The sequence below is a fragment of the Cyprinus carpio genome, chromosome B13 (genome assembly GCF_018340385.1).
Source record: "Cyprinus carpio isolate SPL01 chromosome B13, ASM1834038v1, whole genome shotgun sequence".
NCBI lineage: Eukaryota > Metazoa > Chordata > Actinopteri > Cypriniformes > Cyprinidae > Cyprinus > Cyprinus carpio.
Window position 1 is genome coordinate 1,837,272 of NC_056609.1, and position 21,032 is coordinate 1,858,303.

General features: G+C 38.4%; 1 protein-coding gene across 3 annotated transcripts in view; it reads right to left on the reverse strand.

Moving 5' to 3' along the window:
• Positions 1–2,326: 2,326 nt before the first annotated feature.
• LOC109100429 (cAMP and cAMP-inhibited cGMP 3',5'-cyclic phosphodiesterase 10A-like) overlaps positions 2,327–21,032 on the reverse strand; it is a 119,819-nt gene continuing 101,113 nt past the window's right edge. The window contains exons 14-22 of one of the 3 annotated variants that reach the window (XM_042736234.1): positions 20,460–20,602; positions 19,890–19,973; positions 13,393–13,543; positions 12,882–13,037; positions 11,462–11,634; positions 8,649–8,760; positions 7,823–7,903; positions 7,503–7,591; positions 2,327–5,561 (exon numbers count right to left, since the gene is read on the reverse strand). In XM_042736234.1, the coding sequence (XP_042592168.1) occupies positions 5,441–5,561; positions 7,503–7,591; positions 7,823–7,903; positions 8,649–8,760; positions 11,462–11,634; positions 12,882–13,037; positions 13,393–13,543; positions 19,890–19,973; positions 20,460–20,602 (1,110 nt within the window). In that variant the 3' untranslated portion in view covers positions 2,327–5,440. The remainder of the gene's footprint in view (positions 5,562–7,502; positions 7,592–7,822; positions 7,904–8,648; positions 8,761–11,461; positions 11,635–12,881; positions 13,038–13,392; positions 13,544–19,889; positions 19,974–20,459; positions 20,603–21,032) is intronic. The other 2 variants (XM_042736233.1, XM_042736232.1) reach the window with 2 other exon arrangements.

The following is a 21,032-nucleotide window of genomic DNA, read 5'->3' on the forward strand; positions in this document are numbered from 1 at the left end:
TGTGATTAGATCAAGCGCACAGCAAGGCATTGATTGGGGCTAAGGTTAAAGGTAAGAGGCTCGCTCTCTCAGTGAATCATAGTCACACTCCCCTTTTGTAACTTTTTGCTGCAGTTCACACTTTGCCTAGGAGAGGGTCTCCTCTCTCATATTATAATTTCATCTGGAGCTATCGCATTTCAACTATCATTTCTATTGACAGACCGTTGGTAATCTCAAAGGCCTATGTCGTGCTCAGCTTTTTGGCTATATGAAATTTGTATGAGCAATAGTGATTGCATGAAGTAATACTGGATTGCAAGGCTTTGATAAGATTTATGGGTCAATAACATGACGTTTATTTCTTTGTATATAATAATAGTATTAATATATTTTAAAAGAAATACAGAGTACAGAGACCTGAATCACTATGTGGAACGTATTTTAATTTCCATAAAGTTAGAAATATTAGTTAGTTTAATCAGAAATAACATAGCACAGTAAGTCAGAACAGGCTGAAGTTTTAGACAGAGTTTAATGGATTCTCTTTGAAAACTATTGTAAGGATTTGATGATTTAGCTTTAGAACACAAGTTTGTACAGTACATTTACATTATTAATATTTGATTGACAAAAACAACATGGACTGTCAGTAGTTTATTTATGTTTTAAATTGAACTATAAGCACTGTATAGCTGTATAAGTACTGTATAGCTGTATAGTTGTTAAAGAGGTGTGTCTGCTGATGTGCAATTGTTCACACACTTTCTTATCATATGGACTGCAATGTCACTGATTTCAAACCCGCTCTGTGTACATGTTCTGGCTGATTCAGATGGGGACGTCCTCTTGTTTAGTTATCAGCTTTTAACATCTACCATTAGTGTTTTTATTTATTATTTTATTTATAGAATAGTCCTCTTTATAGTCCACTATAAAGTTATATAAAGGTCACTTTTAAATAAAACACCTCTGCTTCAGCTCCAGCATCCAGGCAGTACCTCAGTGCAACAGACATTTCATGAAGTGCCACTAGAACTGTTAAAAAAATTATAGTTAAAAATAAAAAACTGTTTTTTTGTTGTTGATTATTTTTTGAAATAATAAGATGTTTTGTTGGTTTGGTGATTCAACTTGGAATTTTCTAAACACCCCACATCATTAGGCATTATACATTTCAATCTTCAATTTTCTTTCTCCCGCATATTGTACCCTTCTTTCTGGGTTAACATATCAGCATGCCTAACACTATCTTTCTGCTGCGGATGTGATGTAGGATGCTTGTCAAGGTTTAAGTGGACACATTACATCAAATACTCTATTTATAATATAAATATGAGTTGTCATGAGTTTGCATATATTAACTGAAACATGACATATGTATATTTAACATTATTGATAAATTAAGTGATTTAACCCTGTCACAAATTTCAACCCTAAAACAACAACAAATATACATATGGGACAAAGCTGAGTGTTGTGATGGAGTTGTTGTTGTTGTTTTTAAATGGCCAGTGCTACTCGAGTAGTGTAGGAGAATATATGGTAGGAAAAAAATAAGTACACTGCATATACTATCTTAATTTTATGTGATGGGGTTTAGTTAAGCGACAATACCCTCATGATTATACACCTATAAAATACATAAAAAAGTATGACACTACTACTTTCTGCACTACTACAGTATTAAAGATACCTGAATTGTCACATGGTTGGATTCTAAATTATTATGGGTGTAGAATGATTAGTGTGACGGGGCTGAGTTGAGTCTGAGGGACACACACACACACACACACACACACATACACACACATATATATATATATATATATATATACTGTTTTTCAAAAGGATTTTGCATGCTTTAGAAAAATATTTTTCAAAAGAAAGGAACACAAATAAATACTAACATTATTGCCAAAGTTTATAGTCACTGGGCACATTTAGTTCTTTTTTTTTTCTAAGTACAAAATCCGTGAAGTGCCTCAAGGTAAAATGTTTGGTGTAAGATTGAAATACATCATTTTATGATAATGTGTGTGTGTGTCTATCTATCTGTCTATCTGTCTATCTATCTATCTACACAAATGCAATACATAATTGTATTGATTTTATTTGACATTACATCAATCGCAATGCTTCATGTTGCCTATTTTAAAGGTTTTAATCATTATCATCACTTTTTCTGGGCTCTTTTTACTGACTGACAATCATAAAGCTACACAAAAGAAAAGACCCAGCCAACAATGAATGTTTCCATAAAGTTCAAATCACTCGCGTCGCCATAGGCTACGTCATAATAGTCTATTACGCATTGCTTTGTAATAGAATTCTAAATACCACGACTTTAGTTTGAATCTTCGTTGGGTTGAGTCTACTCTTTTCAATGAATCGGTTTAGTCGGTTCACACAACTTCTCTGAACGGTTACTGCTTGCACAAGTTTATGACAAGCTAAAATGAGGATTTATAGATGCTTTGCCAGTAGATGGCGCGAGACGCACAAGATTCAGAATGGACTCGTCACAACTTCAGCACTGCAGCAATGATCAGGAGTTTATCTCACAGCTGGATTCCAAACAGTGTCTCTTTACGCAAGCATTTCTAACCCTCCCCTTTTAGGAAAATCTGATTCACACTTATGTCCCATACCAGAACAACAATCACAAAACTGACTGTTCATAACCGTAAACTTATAAACTTAATGCTGATTTTAATGAAGATGATTAAGCTGAAATGTCTCACTTTACCTGTATTCATTCTAGATATATGTTCAAAATTAAGATGAGCTATCTGGACACTTGTGGATCATGTTCAGGTACAAGCTTTATTTGTGTTAATCTGCTAGGATAAGTGTGTGAAAACACAATGCCACCTGCTGCTTAAAAGTCACAGAAAACATTCTGAACAAAAGGCTAATGTTTGTGTATTACTTACTATATATTCATTTTATTAGTTAATATAATAGCACATAGTGCTGTTTCCATTTCATGTCAAATATGAATAAAGATGGCAAATAGATTGATTGCCTAAAAAAATAAACAAAAATTCACAGAATAAATATTACACAATTTGTATTTGTCAGAAATATTTAATAAAAGTAATTACTGCTCATACATTTATCTCGGGCAACAGTATGCAGTTTCTCTAAATGACCATTCGCTTTATTCCATAATGTACAATTTGTTCTGTACAAAACAAAAATGCTAAACTTTGTATAAAAAATATAAGTTAATTTAAAATTTAACTCTAATTAACAAAATAACAATGGTAATAATCAATAATAATATAATAGGAGCAATAATATTAATAACAATAATAATAGTCTCTAAACATAGTGCATATGAGGGGAAAGACAACTGGTTGTGGATGATCTTGGTGACGGAGGTGAGCGGTGCTGAATAGAGCCTCTCAACTCTGACTCCGTAGTAGATGGGGGTTGGTAGCATTACTCCAGAGTGAACACGCACACACGCACACACACACATACGCACACACACACACACTCTCGCATGCGCTCGGGATCAGAAAGTGCATGACTGCCTTAGATACTGTAGCACCATTAGAATGTAGCTTACATCTCCAGTCTGCCTACACAGTGCACAAATCGCATGCCGACACAACCATTGGAAGCCATGTTTAACATTCCCATATCCGATGGTGTACACACCTTTGGTACACTTAAAAACTAACAGGCATCTTGAAGCAGTTTGTGACAGTATTAATTACATTCACTCATCAGTCCTGCAGTATTTACAGAAGGCCATCAGTCAGTCAGAGCTCCATCACTGTCTGCAGGGACTGCAGGTGCCTCTTACAGATACAAAGAAGAAAAAATAAAATAAAGTTCAGCTATTTGAAATGAAGGCATTATATTGATAGCAAACATTTTTGTTGGGTCGCAACTTGAAATTCACCTTATCCTGCATTTGACAACATACATATACATATGTAGAAGACATAGACCTCACTCTCCAGAAAGTGCAGTTGCATTTTCAATTGCCCCTTCACTAAGCTCCGCCCCATTGGTTACTGTTTTTTGCTCACACAAACTTTACAGAACGTCCCATAGAAACTGGAGCATTAAGCGATGAAGAAGTGTGACATTGCAAAGCATTATTCCTCTGCTGATTTTGTGTAAAGAATGTGTTTGAATTACACAAAAACAATAATCTTTGAAGACTTATGAATCATGTTGATTTGGCAGTGAGAGTTAGAAAGTTTAATCCACAGTATGAACTTTTTAAGGTTTATTTAGATTCAGAAAAGAAAACATAATGTGTTTATCTTTCTGTTGTCATTATTAGATGTTTTTAAGAGCTGTGGAAACTGATTTCTATCCAATTCCTTAAAAAAAAAAAATTAATAAAAAAAAAAATAAACATGCAGGATTCTCATAGATTTACATAGAACAGTTTGTCTGGTTTTATGGTGGATGCACCAGTTACTAAGATAGGATTGGTCAGTATTTTTGTGTTTTAGATTGGGGTATTTTGAAGGGGGTTTGTTCACAGAGTTAAAGGGATAGGTCACCCAGAAATGAAAATTTCTGCACGAGTCGCATGGATTTATTCTGCGAAGCTGATCACTATTCACTGCCATTACATGGATTAGCATGAGCAGGAATTTTATTATTATATTAATATTATTAAACCTTTGATTCCTTATTTTAAATGTCAATAGCGATATGAGCTTCAACCGGTTAAATTCGTATCAGGTTGGAAGATGCTGCAGATCTCAGTGAGGAACACCGTGACTTGTGTGTGACTCCAGTAAGGTTCAGAGTCAAACTTATGACGTCACAAAAGCTCTTTGCTTTGGAAGGACGCGCTTTAGGGGATTTTTTGTTTTTAACTCCACTCAGAATAGGCTGTATTTCTTCATTCAAGTACTGCAAAACAATTTTGCTTAAAATATTATAGAAAACATCCATCAGACATTGGGTTTATCATGCTTCATTCACCTCAACTGCGACAAAATTCGTTCAGTCTGTCTTAAAAAATAAATCCACTCAAATAAGCTTTGCGTATTTTGACCACAGCAGGATAAAAAGTACCATTTTAAACTTAGTTACGAGTCACCCAACCAGATCGTAATTCGGGTTGGGATTTAAGGCCTCTTCAAATGTAAGACCACGAAAGAAACTGAAAAAAAAAAAAAAATCACCTAAGCGAAAAGATGCAGAAGCAACCTCTTAAGGAAAAGTACTGCCGTTCTGCTGAAGTGATCCCACACAGAGTAGACTTGAGTCCCAGCCATCAACAAGGGAGCCCTGATGTCATTAGAGTGTACGCCTCCGTCACCCACTGAGGTAACATTATGTTTTGTTTACTTTTTTGAATGTATCCTTCCCAGCCTGCCCTCTGCGCTTCCTCCTGTCTCTGCAGGAAGTGGGACTGTCCACAGGAAGTCCAGTGTCTCTGGCAGGGTGTAGGTGGTGCTGTGGGACAGGTGCCACAGATTTAGTTGTCCACTTTTACTGGTCCACTGTCTGATGTCTCGCTCAGCTCGGCCTCTTCAGTGGAAGCCCATGCAGAGGTGTCCTCTCCTCGCACGATTCGTTCCCATTGGGCCAGGTTTTCCCTGCAAACACAGAGAGCTCTTCACATTATCACAGCAAAAACACAACAGTTGGTCTATAAGGTAGCTTAAATGTGGCAAAACGATTACATAATAAATTCATAAATTAAGTGACTAAAGTGAGAAGTAGCATGTTTTGCTTTCACATTTTTGCCTCTGAACATAAAAATGTTTTTTTTTTTTTTTTTTTTTTAACAGCACAAAATTATAATAAGAAATGTTTCTTGAGCAGCAAATCAGCATATTGGAATGATTTCTGAAGAATCATGTGACATTGACAAAAGGAGTAAGGATGCTGAAAATTCAGCTTTGCTTCACAGGTATAAGCAGCATTTTAATACATATTAAAATAGATTGGTCAGCTGGTTAAATAAATGCATATGAGGAGAGGCAAGAGACTTCTTAAAAAAAAAAAAAAAAAAATTGTACCAACCCCAAACTTTTAAAGGGGTCATATGATGCGATTACAATTTTTCATTTCTCTTTGGAGTGGTACAAGCTCTTGGTATGTAAATAAGATCTGTAAAGTTGCAAAGTCTAAAGTCTCAAATCCAAAGAGATATTTATCAAAGTTAAGAGTCAACCACGCCCTCCTAAAATGGCTCATTCTAACACGCCCCCATCACACGTCTACGTCACAATGTGGGAAGATTTGCATAACGCCGCCCAGATGTTCACACAAAGAAAGAAGGCGTAACTTTTACTCTCGCTGCCATGTTGTGGAGTCACTGTGTGTTTCATTGTGAAAGAGAAACTACTTTGTTTGGCTTTCCAAAAGAGGACACAACTAGAAGAGGTTTTAGATATTTAAAGAATTTGCCACTGATGATTCAAACACGAGTTTTGAACAGTGTAGAGAAGGCTTGTTGTTTGTCATTTCTCCGATTACAAATGCAGACATGGTTTTATGTTTACGCAGTGTGATACACAACATGTAAAAAGACAGTATAATTCATTATAATCAGTAATTATGTCCTCACTGGATGCAACAAATGCCTCGTTTGTAATGAGTTTTATTGTTTTTTTTTTTCGTCATGTTGGGAGATGGTATCACAGTATGATAAAGGGAGTAACATTTCCGTCACACGCTTGAGGCATTTGGCCAATCACAACGCACTGGAGAGCTGGTCAATCAGAGCACACCTCGCAATTTTTTTTAATAACATATATTAAATCTGACCCAAACAGGAAGAAAGAAGTTCTCTTGTCAACTACATTTTTTTGTTTAGGTCTGTCCTTTTTGTTCCATTTATGTAGCATGCAGTCCAAAAACAGAGGGTGAAAATGGTTGACTATTAGACTCTCTCTTTCAATTAGTGATGTTGATGTCACTTATTGGTCCCTCTCTGATATCACAATGACCAGGGCTCCGGAGCGTCTGGGCCAGCTCCCTACATATTCCAGTTGGAAACCTGGTGCTGACGCAGTGGCACAGCTTTTCAAATTGTGCCATCAACTGTGCTTGCATTCCCCACAGATCAAGGTCAAAGAGGCTCCCAAGCATTTGACCAGTTTAGGGGCACCGGGGGGAAACGTTTAGACACGGACCCATCCTCACATCAGAACTAGCACAATGGCTACATAATGGAAGTCGGTTAATGTGACCTGAGCAAAGCAGTGCAATTAACTCCAGTTTCAGAGTGGGAAAGAAAATCATGTATTGTATAAAGATTATGAATATGTGCTAAACTTATTGAACCTACAGTAACAAAAGGGAATTATTCTGCTGCTTATTATTCAGAAACCAAACAGGAGCTTTATGAACAGTGTTTGAAATGCAACTTTCATGAAATCTGTTTTATAAAATTAGTTATACCAAAAAGATTTTGAAATAGTAGTCAACTGGTTCTATTTGTTTAAATAAAGTGCTTATGATCACGGATAATTATATGACAGCATTGGAGCATTCATGCAGTCAAACATTGTGTTGAGCGTGTGACTGACCTGCAGGCTGTAAGCAGAGGACTGGAGGGAGGAAACAGCTCTGACAGGGTGGTGTAACAGGGAATAGCCACAGCATTGTAAAACCCCACCTGAGAACATGAGAATAACAGGACTCAGATACTGCTGAACATGGAAAGACATTAAAAAAAAAAGTGGCTGCTCAAATCAAATTTAGCATTTACTCTACAAGTTAATATAACTGCTAACCTAATGAGCTGCTGCCTAGGCAACATTTAAGGCATGCTTCCGATGTGAAGGCATGGGATAGGAAAAGCAACGTTCTTCTAGGAGCTTGATATTGACAGAAAGTTCTAATTTACCTGTCCCTGGGGAACCTCATCCTTTTTATCTCTGTCCATCATAGGGATGGGCTGCATTCCAATCTTCTTCATTTCATCCCCCTATCATTACAAACCAGATTAAAAGTTTCACTGAATGTTCTTCAGAGGTCTGGCCTGCAATTTGACAGACCGCTCAAAACAATACAGAGATCTGTACAATGATTTACTTTATTACACAACATTGTTACAACAAAAAGAATCATGCTTGGCTTACAATGATTAAAGTGCCCCTATTACTGATTTTTGAAAATTGCCTTTCATGCAGTGTGTAACACAGCTCTAAGTGAATGAAAACATCCTGCAAAGTCTTAAATCTGAAAGTGCACCATGTATAAAGTTATTGTCTCTCAAAGAAAGAGTCAACTTTGAATCACTGAATCGAGTCGTTTTTAAAATGAATCCCAAGCCGTTTCATGTTGACGTCAACATGAAACATTAGCACATTGCTCAATGGTCTTTTCGCGTTGGTCTGAATGAAATAGGTAAAAAAATTGCAGTTTCCGCGGTAACGCTGTACAAAAAGCCACACTGTGCTCACAAAAGCTGCTTTATCAGGCATTACAGGCACGATTAAATGGAAATGAGACCAATCGGACCAATCACTGCAGATTACTGTCACGCAAAGGAGGGGTTTGGAAAAATGAATCGTTGAACAATTCGTTTGGGAGTCGTTGAGCAAATAAGGCAAAAATAAATGCATATTATAAGACAATGAATGTGTTTTCTGCCCTTGCATGCATGTCAACCTCCCAAAAGCAAAATATGAACCTTTCATTACCCATAGTAGGGGCAATTTAAAGCTTACCTCAGACCAGAACTCTGCATAGATGTCATTGGCTGTGAGTCGTGTGACGGGCCACAGTTTGGTCACAGAGCAGAGATCACAGGCCGTCATCATCAGACCAATCACACGGTCCCTGTGGTGGACAAATAATCAACCAGCAATTCATCAACGGGATCAGATCAGGCTGTGAATTAATTACATTTACTAGGAATTCTTTACAGTAAGATCTATTGCTTTGCTTGAAATAAGTTGTAACATGTTTCATAAGCGGGTCATATAGCATTAACAAAGCACTCACACAACAAATGCTTGGACAGAATATTATGTAAGTAATAACCCCCCCCCCCAAAAAAAAAAAAAAAAAAAAAAAAACACTTAAACCATCTAAAATGTTAGTTTTGTGAGAAATTCATAATAATTAAAAGTGTCCCAGGTCCCAAAAAAATATGAAGCACAACTGTTCCCAGTATTGAATATCGAATAAAAACATCTTGTGACTGAAAACACTTAACCGCCGCATGTTACAATGGAAGACTTCAGCATTAATTTCAACATACTGTATATGGTAAGCAATCTTTTTAGCTGATTTAGCTTTTTAACTGATTCTTTTTAGCCTCCACTTTGCGTCAGGGTCCTGATCACCCTGTTGGGGTTTATTCTGAGATAACAACTGGCTGGATGTACATTATCCCTTACTTAAATCATGTTAAAAGAAAAAACGTTATTTTAAATTGCAATAAATTTTCACAATTTTTTTCAACAGTTTTTTTTTACTTTATTTTTGATCAAATAAATGCAGCTTTGATCAGAAGCAGAAGAAACTTCTTTAAAAAAAAAAATTTTTTTTTTTTTTTGGCTATTGCTAAAAATATACCCCAGCGACTTAAGACTGGTTTTGTGGTCCAGGGTCACACACACTCACACACACACACACACACACACACACACACACACACACCACACACACACACACACACACACACACACACACACATACATACATATACATATATATATATATATATATATATATATATATATATATATATAAGTGCTGTAAAACAATTCGTGATAAATCACATCCAAAGTAAAAGTTTATGTTTGCAAAATATATGCGTGGCTGTGTATATTTATTGTTTATATAAACACAAAATATGTTATGTTTATATATAAAATATATTTATGTATAATATAAGTTATATGAATATAAATATATACATGTAAATACATGCAGATATTTCCAAAATATATACTGTATGCGTGTATTTATATGATAAATATACACAGCACACACACATATATTATGTAAACAAAAACTTTTATTTTGGATGTGATTAATCACAATTAATCATTTGACAGCACTAATATATACAGGTGCATCTCAATAAATTAGAATGTCATGGAAAAGATCATTTATTTCAGTAATTCATCTCAAATTGTGAAACTCGTGTATTAAATAAATTCAGTGCACACAGACTTCAGACTTTTTCCTTCCACTCAACTTTCTGTTAACATGCTTGGATACAGCACTCTGTGAACAGCCAGCTTCTTTGGCAATGCATGTTTGTGGTTTACTCTCCTTGTGAAGGGTGTCAATGATTGTCTTCTGGACAACTGTCAAATCAGCAGTCTTCCCCATGATTGTGTAGCCTAGTGAATCAAACTGAGAGACCATTTTGAGTTGATTAGCTGATTCGCATGTCACCATATTCTAATTTGTTGAGAAAGTGAATTGGTGGGTTTTTGTTAAATGTGAGCCAAAATCATCACAATTAAAAGAACCAAAGACTTAAACTACTTCAGCCTGTGTGCATTGAATTTATTTAATACACGAGTTTCACAATTTGAGTTGAATTACTGAAATAAATGAACTTTTCCACGACATTCTAATTTATTGAGATGCTCCTGTGTATATATATATATATATATATATATATATATATATATATATATATATATATATATATATACTGTATATATATGTGTGTGTGACCCTGGACCACAAAACCAGTCTTAAGTCGCTAGGGTATATTTTTAGCAATAGTCAAAAAAAAACAACAACAACAACAAAAAAAACAACAACCTTGTATGGGTCAAAATTATAGATTTTTCTTTTATGCCAAAAATCATTAGGATATTAAGTAAAGATCATTTTCCATGATGATATTTTTTAAATTTCCTACCGTAAATATATATAAACGTAATTTTTGATCAGTAATATGCATAGCTAAGAATTCATTTGGACAACTTCAAAGGCGATTTTCTCAGTATTTTGATTTTTTTACACCCTCAGATTCCAGATTTTCAAATAGTTGTGTCCTGGCCAAATATTGTCCGATACTAATAAACCATACATCAATGGACGGCTTATTTATTCAGAAAAATTGACACTTAAGACTGGTTTTGTGGTACAGGGTCACACATATATATATATATATATATAATATATATATATATATATATATAATATATATATATATATAAAATAAATGGTCTCCCCCAACATTCAAGACCTGGTTACAGCCTTGGTTACATGTATTTACCATAGTAATAACAGAAAATTATGCATAATTGAAAGCAGCTAATCCTAAACCAAAACCTAACTTTTTCCCTACAGTAAGTACATGCAGTTAATTAATATTACTTAGTACTTCAGTATCTCACTTTCAAATAAAACACAACAGTTTTTGTGAGATTCACTCAAGCAGTATGTTACTACTTCAGTTCAAACACAGCCTTTGACACTGTTTTGGTGGCTCTCTGAAAATATCCCTGAAGTTGAAGTAAGATTTACAAGAGTACTGTGATAATGGAGGTGCACTATGACCTCTGACCTGTGAGCACGGTTGTTCAGGTCCAGCGACCCTGTGGCCAGCAGTTCAGCCAGCTGCTTGCGGTTGCCAAAGTACAAGGCGAGGTCTGTAGCAATGATGGCCTTTCTGATGATCTCCAGCACCTGCTCATACTCACTGGAAGTCAGGTTGGAGAAAATATTGTGCCCTTCCAGCTATGGGAAAAAAAGAGTTCAATAAAAAAGCAAAAGCTCCACTTATGGGGCGTCTGGCTCTGCTGGAGAGCTGCATCAAAGCCAAAGGGGCATCCAAGAGATGGCTGACAACCAACTGACTCTGTTTAAGATGGGAAATTTCTTAAATATGGGAATGAGGAAAAGAAACCAGTCATTTTTGTGGTCGACCTAATGCGAACTGCATTCAGCACAAATTTTGGGGTCATGTTTGTATTGATACCTGATTGGTAAATAAATTGCACTACCACGTGAATGCTTCCTTTTATCTCAGCTTGTGTCAATATAGCATTTAAAGACAATGTGATGGTTTCTGCATGCACTACAGGCAAAAACATTGTTGGCTTTTTATAATCTGTTGTTTCGAACTAGTGGAAAGAAAACATCAAACATACACTTTCAAGAGTTTATTTTATTCACGTTATTCATTTGTGTCTCTAGATTTTAATTACAATACCTCTAAAGGCCATTTTCTTAAAATCCAGCTTACTGCATTACAGCATTTGGTGTATATAATTTACTATATATTCCTATCTCTGTATTGATTCTTATCTGTATTTTGATATAATGAATGGTCTTTCAGAGTGGTTTCTCCATATATTATTTGCCTGATTTTATCCCCCCCCCCCACCCTCAAAAAAAAAAAGTTTGAAAAGAATGAGGTGTAGAGGCACTTCCTTTAGGCTGAAGCTAATTAATTTAACTTTTGGTGTGAAAGGGCCTTTATAGTTGCCAAAAATATAACTTTTGGCTTCTTTGCTATTAAAAATAAATAAGCAAAACCATTAATTTTGAAATTGGCTTTATCCAGTGTTCAGATTTATTTTCTTGGAATGTATTCAAATAAGTGCATTTTTAATTAGACAATGCCTTAATTACATATTTAAAGACAACATTTCAGAAACCTTGCAATACAAAAATGTTTGCAATACTTAACATAATCAGTCAGCTGGGAAAGTATAGTGATATCTGTTATTTATTTTTTTACATTATTCACCTGGGATGAACAACACTATTTAGCAAGGACTATAGCTTTAAACAACAGGCACTTAAATCATACATAAGACCAGTGCCCACAAGCAAATTTTATACCATAAGTGATATAGTCATTGGAGAATCTAAGGGAGTCTGTGCACATGTTCGTGCCCCATAACAGGTGGGTGTAACTGACCATATTTAGCTTGTATGAAACTATCGTACTGAGCTGTCACAGTGTGTAGGAGCTTTACCTGCAGGATGGACACCGTCTGTGAAAAATGATGCTGTTCCATGGTGGATGTGGAATACAGGGCAGCCAGCGGATGGTCAAACTTCTGTAGATAACTGTTACTGTAGCCACGGTGGTCCAGGTCATGACATAAGCAGGCAATCAGCAAGCCTTTCCTCTGTGTGAGAAGACATAAGCATAAGCAATAGCAACGTAGCTTTGAAAGCATAAGATCCCACCCTTCCTGTAAAGGAAGCCTCCACGCCTCCTCCTCCAAAAAAGAAAATGAACAGCCACAGCTTGCTTTTTACTACTTACACATGGTCAGCCAGCAAAATAAACCTCTCTTAAATGTAATGACTACCCCCACCAAAAACATAGCAATGAATTTAGTAACATAGAATTAATTTAGTAAGTGTATAATAATTGCTGAACCCTTCAGTTACTGTAGTTAACTTTTTTTTGAAGCTCGTAGTTAAAATAAGTAATTTTTGTAAGTTCACTGCAAATGAAAATGCGAGAATGACACTGACCTCTAGCTCAGTGAAGATCCCAGTGGTTTTTTGTAGGATGGCATACATGCAGTGTGCCACCGTCACAGCATGTTTCCAGTTGTGATATGGAACTCGTCTGTAATTTTTCCGCACTGACATAGTGAAGCGACACAGTTTCTCCTGCTCAAAGCTTTAATAACAAAGAAAGTGTTATTGTAAATCTTTGCCTTGTCATAGCAGTGCTGTACATCATTGTTTCTTCATCTACGTGCACAATGCAATTGATTGATTTTTATTAAGACAATAGATTTAATCTTATTGTTATATGAAGGTTGTTTATTTTTATTACTTATATGCCTTTTATGAATACATTTTATTTTTAAACCCTGGTCCCAGAGCTAGTCCTTAAATATAAAAATCATTATAAAATATAAATTATAACATTATCATTAATCATAGTTTAAGCAATTTAAACAGTTACACAGATTATTTAAATATATTTGTATGCAAATAATTTCCCTGTCATTTACACCACGAGACACTGCGTCCTCTAGCGGTCACTTTGGGGGAACGTCTTCAGCGTGACCGGTGTCTGAAGCATACATCTAAGCAGTACAATAACATTGGCGTCATTACCTAGCAAGACCACAGTATTAAAGTGCGCCAGTAGAACACGTCATCCGCTTCTGCGTCTGAAGCTTGCGTCTGAAGGCCCTAAAATACTTCAAACGAAATCGAAGAATGAACTGATATGACGTAATTTTGAACAAAATCAGGCACCAAAGCGAACTTTCTGGGGGAGTTCATTTTGGCTCCTAAACACCTTTGAGCATCCATTGGTTTGTGGCGGTTACGTAATCGGTGGGTGTGTTCTGGAACTCCACCTTCTTTTTGAATTTTTTCCCCTAGGTTCGTTTATCATTCTACGGAGGTCCGAGCATAGAACAGCATCTCCTGAATACACTGGACTGTTGAATAGCTGAGCTGGTACAAATATATCCACACCTGTATGATCGCTCGCAGAGAGACTTTAAAGATTCACAGAAAGCATTTAATTCCTAGAAAGAAATTGCTTCGAAGCTTGGTGTCGACGACCCGGAGTTATGCAAAAAGCAATGGAGAGAAACATCCGAGACAAGTTTTCCAAAGCCATGAAAAGAATGAAATGAAAGAGTAAAGATATAAGGCAAAGATATAAGAGTGATGATATAAAGGAAGTACCAAATACATGTGTTTCAAATAAATGTTACACCATACTGCTGCTGCTGTTGTTGTTCAATCAATAAGCAAGTTTAAAGGGTATACGATAAATGAAATGCCAAACGAACATACAATAATAAACATGTTTTTATCAAATCATGATACCACATAAAATATAAAAAGGTGTAATAATTTATCCAGTTTAATAAAATAATTGAACACTAATAAAATTTAAAGTAACAAACATATTTTTTTTCCACATCATGCTAAACTTTTCAGACTATGAGACATTCACACTTCCCATAAAGGACTGATTATGGAAATGGTATGGTACCTTTGTATTGCAAACATGGTTCTTGACTCTGAATTGCTGTTAATCATTGTTCTTTTGTCTATAATATTCCATCCATTGGGGCCCATCTCACAACTAGATTGCCTACATGTCTTCATTTCATAATTGTTGTGTTTAGGGCACACGCGCGAGTGTCGTGACACATGTTTACATTAATCTACAACCCGCCTCCAGTGGCGTGGGGGTGTTGGAATGTTCGAAAACAGTATACCATTGCTCAACCTTTTCGAACTTCTTTTTGCTCCCAAACAAAAATGAACTTCGTTTAAAATATATCGGGGCCTTGAAGCATGGTAAGGAAACTAGAGGACGCATTGTCTCGTTCCCTTCTCAGGGAACCATGGTTACATATGTAACCTAAAACGGTCCCTTCCGAGGGAACTTCAAACTGTGTCCTCTAGAGGTTGCTATAGGGAACGGTATACTCACACTGCCATGCTGAGGGGCGTGCATGCCAGAAACCACTGCGAGCAGTAAGTACCAACCCTACCATAGCCATGGGAGTTGCCCCTAGGATGCCTTGATGGCTGTCAGTGACATTATCCCCTCCGGCCAAAGGCCTGAGCTGCATACCTTACACAACTTACCTATTAAGGGCTGGGCTGGGATGCCCGAGTCTAGGGCAGAGCTCAGAGGCTTGGAATTAGAGGATTCCTTTGAGGGGATACGGCCAGGTGTCTATAAACTCACCCTGGAATCTGGCTTGTCACCCAGGGGGCTACCACAAGTTCTGAATGAGTCTGCTCAAGAACTGGCTTGACAGATCCTTGGTAGCAACACCCTGCTTCAGAAATGTATCAAGGGATACATGAGTTGAGTGGAGCCCAAGGAGAAAACCGGGGCTTAAACAAACTTAGAGAAAGGGAATGATGCTGACAACACGTAACCCTTACCATACAGGATTTTAGAAAGCATGCAGAATGCTTAGCATGCACACTTACCACAGTGTGGACTTTAGAAAGTGCACAGAAGCACAACGTGCACCCTTACCATAGCATGAATTTAGAAACACCATTACTAAGGGGCAACCGAAGCTGTCACTTAGATCCCTACGTGACTGTGGCACACCCAGGGAGTGACAGTTAATTCAGCCATACTCAGAGCGCATGTGGATTGAAAGGTTTATCTCAGAAAAACCCACCATATGAGGGGAATAAGACTAATTCAACCATAGTAGTCACAGAGCAGACCCCAGGGCATCTGTTCATGTATAACTAAAAGGGGCGTATGCTCATAGATAACCCCCTAGGGCAGGGGTGCCCAACCCTGCTCCTGGCGATCGACTGTCCTGCAAAGTTCAGCTCCAACCCTAATCAAACACACCTGAAGCAACTAATTAAGGTCTTCAGGCTCACTTAAAAATTAAAGGCAGGTGTGTTTGATTAGGGTTGAAGCTAAACAATGCAGGACAGTCGATCGCCAGGAGCAGGGTTGGGCACCCCTGCTCTAGGGTGAGGAGAGCACTGCTGAGCTAAGAGGAAGGCAGAGTCCTGACATGCCACCCAGCGGAGCTCACAGAGCGAAGGATTCGACTCTCCAATGAGAGGGACTCAGTTGCTCAGAAGGGAGCAGCGTGCTCACAAGAGACCCTCAATGGTGAGGGGAGCACTCAAGACTCAATAGCACCCAATGGGGGCAGATGATGGCCCAGCAGCCTGGCATGACTGTTAACTGGAGCTCAATGGAGCGGAGGCTCAACTCTCAAAACCAGAGAGGAACTTAGGTGCCCGATTCGGGAGTAGACTGCTCACAAGAGACCTTCTATGGTGAGGGGAGCACAGCAAGCTCGACCAAAAGAAGCAACCCGCCAGGGAAGCAGAAGGTAGCCCAACAACCTGGCACAGCTGCTGACCGGAGCTCTCTGGAGCGGAGGCCCAACTCTCAGAGTAGGAGAGGAACTCATAGGTGACCCATCTACGGTGAGGGGAGCACTGCTAATCTCACTTAATCAAGGAGGGCAGCATAACAGAAAGGCAGAGAGAGGCCCAATAACCTGAGGCTACTGCCCAATGGAGCTCCAGAGAATGGAGGACCTAATAAAGGAGACCTTCTATGCTCATTTGTGAGCTGCGTGCTGAAAGGTAACCTTCTAAGTGGGGGAGCACTGCTAAGCTCAACCAACAAAGGGAGAGCAGCCTAATGGGGAGGCAGAGAGAGGCCTAACAACCCAAGGCTCCACTCAATAGGGCTCCCAAAGCTGAGGACCTGACGAAAGGAGGAGCAGCATGCTCAAAGGTGAGGGGAGCACTGCTAGGCTCGTCCAAAAGAGGGCAACCCATAAGGGAGGCAGCAAGTGGCCAAACTACCTGATGCCGCTGCCTTGGAGCACAAAGAGCAGAGTGCTCGACCCTTTGTAAAGAAAGGGGAACCCAGCTCGAATGAGGAGATTATTAGCCCAGGGCAAAGTACCTAGCTCTTAAGAATAGAGAGGAGGACTCATGTAATCCACCCAGGACTGGCGAGCTCATAGAAGACCCTCCCGCAGTGAGGGGACCACAGCCATGTCCAGGGAGCAGATAATCGCAGAAGGGACATCAGAAATGGGATCCACCTTAGAAGGGGATCACACATCCCAACAGGAACAGGGTCCCAGCATAGAGGCAACAGACTAAGGAAGCTGCAGGAACTGGCCTAACACTCTGTATTGTTGCACATGGAGTTCTTGGAGTAGCGCTCTCAGCTCTCAAGCTGAGGCAGGTCCTCAAAGCACAACTGGGTGTGATAGGCTCACAACTAACCCTCGTAATGAGGGGAGCACTTCCAAGCTTGACCAGAAGGCAGGGCTAGATTAGAAGGGCAGTCTAGCAGGGCCCAAAGAGAGACCATCAGCCAATGCAGCTGAGCTCAGTTTTAAGCTCTCTATCTCCATAGAGAGTATGGATCCTGTTTGACCAGGCCTACAGAGAACCTGTAGAGGCAACAGGACCCAACAACCCATTTATGCCTACAGAGCTATTGCTCCTCAGAGCCGAGGTACTCAGGAATGCAGAAACCGTTTGCTGCAAAAAACGAACTGCAGAGCGGAATTAAGGAGTGTTAAGGAGGATGACTTAAACCTCAGAAGACACCTTGGGGTGAGATATGAGTAGGGCATCCTGGCCAGGCCAGCTTCTCAAAGCGAACACCCAGCTCAGAAATCAAGGAGCAAGTCACAAAGCATTATACTCCGAGAAAATGTTCAACCTGAATAAAGGACCTGCGAGTCCTGAGATAGCAGTGTAATACTAGGGACCTGATGGCTGAAGAAGCTCCCGCAGAAGCCCAGCGACTTGGCTGTGTGGTCCAGTAGGCATGATGCCGAGATATAGGGCTAACATCTAGCCTGGCATAGAAAACTAGTTAATGAATTAATATTGGCATAACTAGTATGCTAAAACCTATGGATGAGGGATGAAAACTGAGTTCTCCAAGCCTTCTCGATCTCCACATGGAGATCAGAAAGAAATGGAAGGCTCACTTGAGTGGAGGGCTATGATTAGAAAGATAATGCTTATTGAGTCAAGTCACCTTTATTTATATAGCGCTTTTAACAATACAGATTGTGTCAAAGCAACTGTACAGCATTAATTAGGAAAATAGTGTGTCAATAATGCAAAATGACAATAGCTAACACTCATTCTTTAGTTAAAGGCAGTTCATCATTGAATTCAGTGATGTCATCATCCAGCTCAGTTCATTTTAAATAATATCTGTGCAATCAAGTCAACGATATCGCTGGAAATGAAGTGTCCCCAACAATGCAAGCCAGAGGCGACAGGATGGAGAAAAAACCTTGGGAGAATACAGGCTAAGTCGGGGGGCCAGTTCTCCTCTGGCCAGACGAAACCAGCAGTTCAATTCCAGGCTGCAGCAAGTCACATTGTGCAGAGGACTCAACTGGTTCCTGTGGTCTTGTCCCGGTGGCTGTCTGAGACGAGGTCTTTGCAGGGAATCTGTTGTTCATCTAGTTGTCGTGGTCTCTGCTGACTTTCAGGGCTGTAAAGGTCCTCTATAGGTGCTGATCCACCATCTGGGCTGGATATGTACTGGATCCGGGTAACTGCAGTGATCATCTGATCTGAATACAGACTGGATCTGGTGGCTATGGTAACCTCGGAATAAGAGAGAAACAGACTAATATTAGCGTAGAAGCCATTCTTCTAATGATGTAGCAAGTACATCGGGTGTTATGGGAAGTGTTCCCGGTTCCGGTTGACTTAAATAATGCAGCCTAAAATTCCTTTAACAGATTTGAATATTAGAAATGTGTTAGTGTGTTATGTGTAAGTCAAGTAAAAGAGATTGGTCTTTAATCTAGATTTAAACTGACAGAGTGTGTCTGCCTCCCGAACAATGTTAGGTAGGTTATTCCAGAGTCTTGGCACTAAATAGGAAAAGGATCTGCCACCTGCAGTTGATTTTAATATTCTAGGTATTATCAAACTGCCAGAGTTTTGAGAATGCAGCAGACGTGGAGGACTATAATGTAACAAGAGCTCATTCAAATACTGAGGTGCTAAACCATTCAGGGCTTTATAAGTAATAAGCAAGATACGATGTTTAATAGGTAGCCAGTGCTAAGAGGAAAGGCTTGTTCTTACCGGAATGCACGCTTCAAACAAAACAGTAGAGAAGACGATGAAAAGGATGACATATACTGTGGTCACGTTGGGTAATGATGTCATAGGCTGTCGCCAGCCAGTGTTATTGTCGTGTTTAGATGTATGCTTCAGGCACCGGTCACACTGAAGGTGTTCCCCCATAGCAACCTCTAGAGGACACAGTTTGAAGTTCTCTTGGAAGGGAACTGCTTTGATTGTTTGCATTTAGGATAACATACAGTACTGTCTATCAATTCAGCCTTAGCAAGACATTTTATTACAAACAAATGTCATGTAATTTCCTTCACTGCTATTTCTACTACATATGCATTAATTTATCTTTCTGGTTCTAGGATACATTGTGAAAAAACACACAGAGCTCTTAGAAATCGATACTTTCTTACCTGGTTTTTCCACATGAATTGTGAACCATGTATACAACTATTGCTGGCCACAGTTCCTCAAAAGGAGCAATGTCAAAGTGAAACCTTAGACAGAAATATGACAGTTTGTTTGCAATTCAAATCTGCACAAGTGAAATATGAGCCAAAAATGTACAGTCTGATTGTACATCTGATATGTACATCCTGATTACAACTGCACTCCTATGTCATGTCCACTTGTCCACACATGAAAATAATACCAAACCAATGTGCACACTTAGTTTTTGTGGACCATGAAAAATTATTATAAAAATATGGTATTAAAACCATCACATCTACAAAAAAATAAATAAAAAAAAAACACTCAATAAGCAACATGAGGTGGTGTACTTTTTTTGCTTTTAAAAACAAGCATTTCATTCACCTAACTGTAATAAGAAAAATGATGCTGTTAGCACCTATTTCACAGCTATTCAGAGTGGCTTGTCCACTCAGATTTTAGAGTTGCAAAATTAAATAACCACTAAGAATAAGAATTACTGAAAGCCATTATGTAACAGTGATCTTCGATGCATGAGTGTGCAAACTCACAGTTCAATCTCCTTATATATGGCTGAAGGGAGGGAGAGTTGTGTGAGGGTCTTCCACTCCTCTGACGTGCAGATGCTGTGGTACGAAAGCTTCTCCATCGTCACCCGGTAAATGCACTCTGAATGTCTTATCCTGTGATACATCTGAACACAAACACACATACACCCCATGTGTCTACGCAGATGCAAATATACATGCAAAATAGTCTAACCCTTTGAAAATAATGTGGTTGTATTTATCTAAATGGAAATCTATCCTTCTGTCTATCAGCTATGGTTATTTAGTGTTAACCATTCGTGTTAGCAGATCATTTCAGGTACCATAAAGTGGTAGCATAATAATTAAAGTTTATTCTTCCTTCACTCTACCTCATATAAATCAGTAAAAGATTAAATAAATCATTGGCAAAATGTGAGGTGTAGCCTAAATTCTGTCTAAATATAAATCCCATCAGTGGATGGCAGCAGAGCACTCATGGTCTTTAAAATATTAATGTTCCTCAATAATTTTAAAAGCTGCTATGTGAGGAGACTTATGTGTGATCACAATGTTGCCAGATTGGGTTGACGTCTT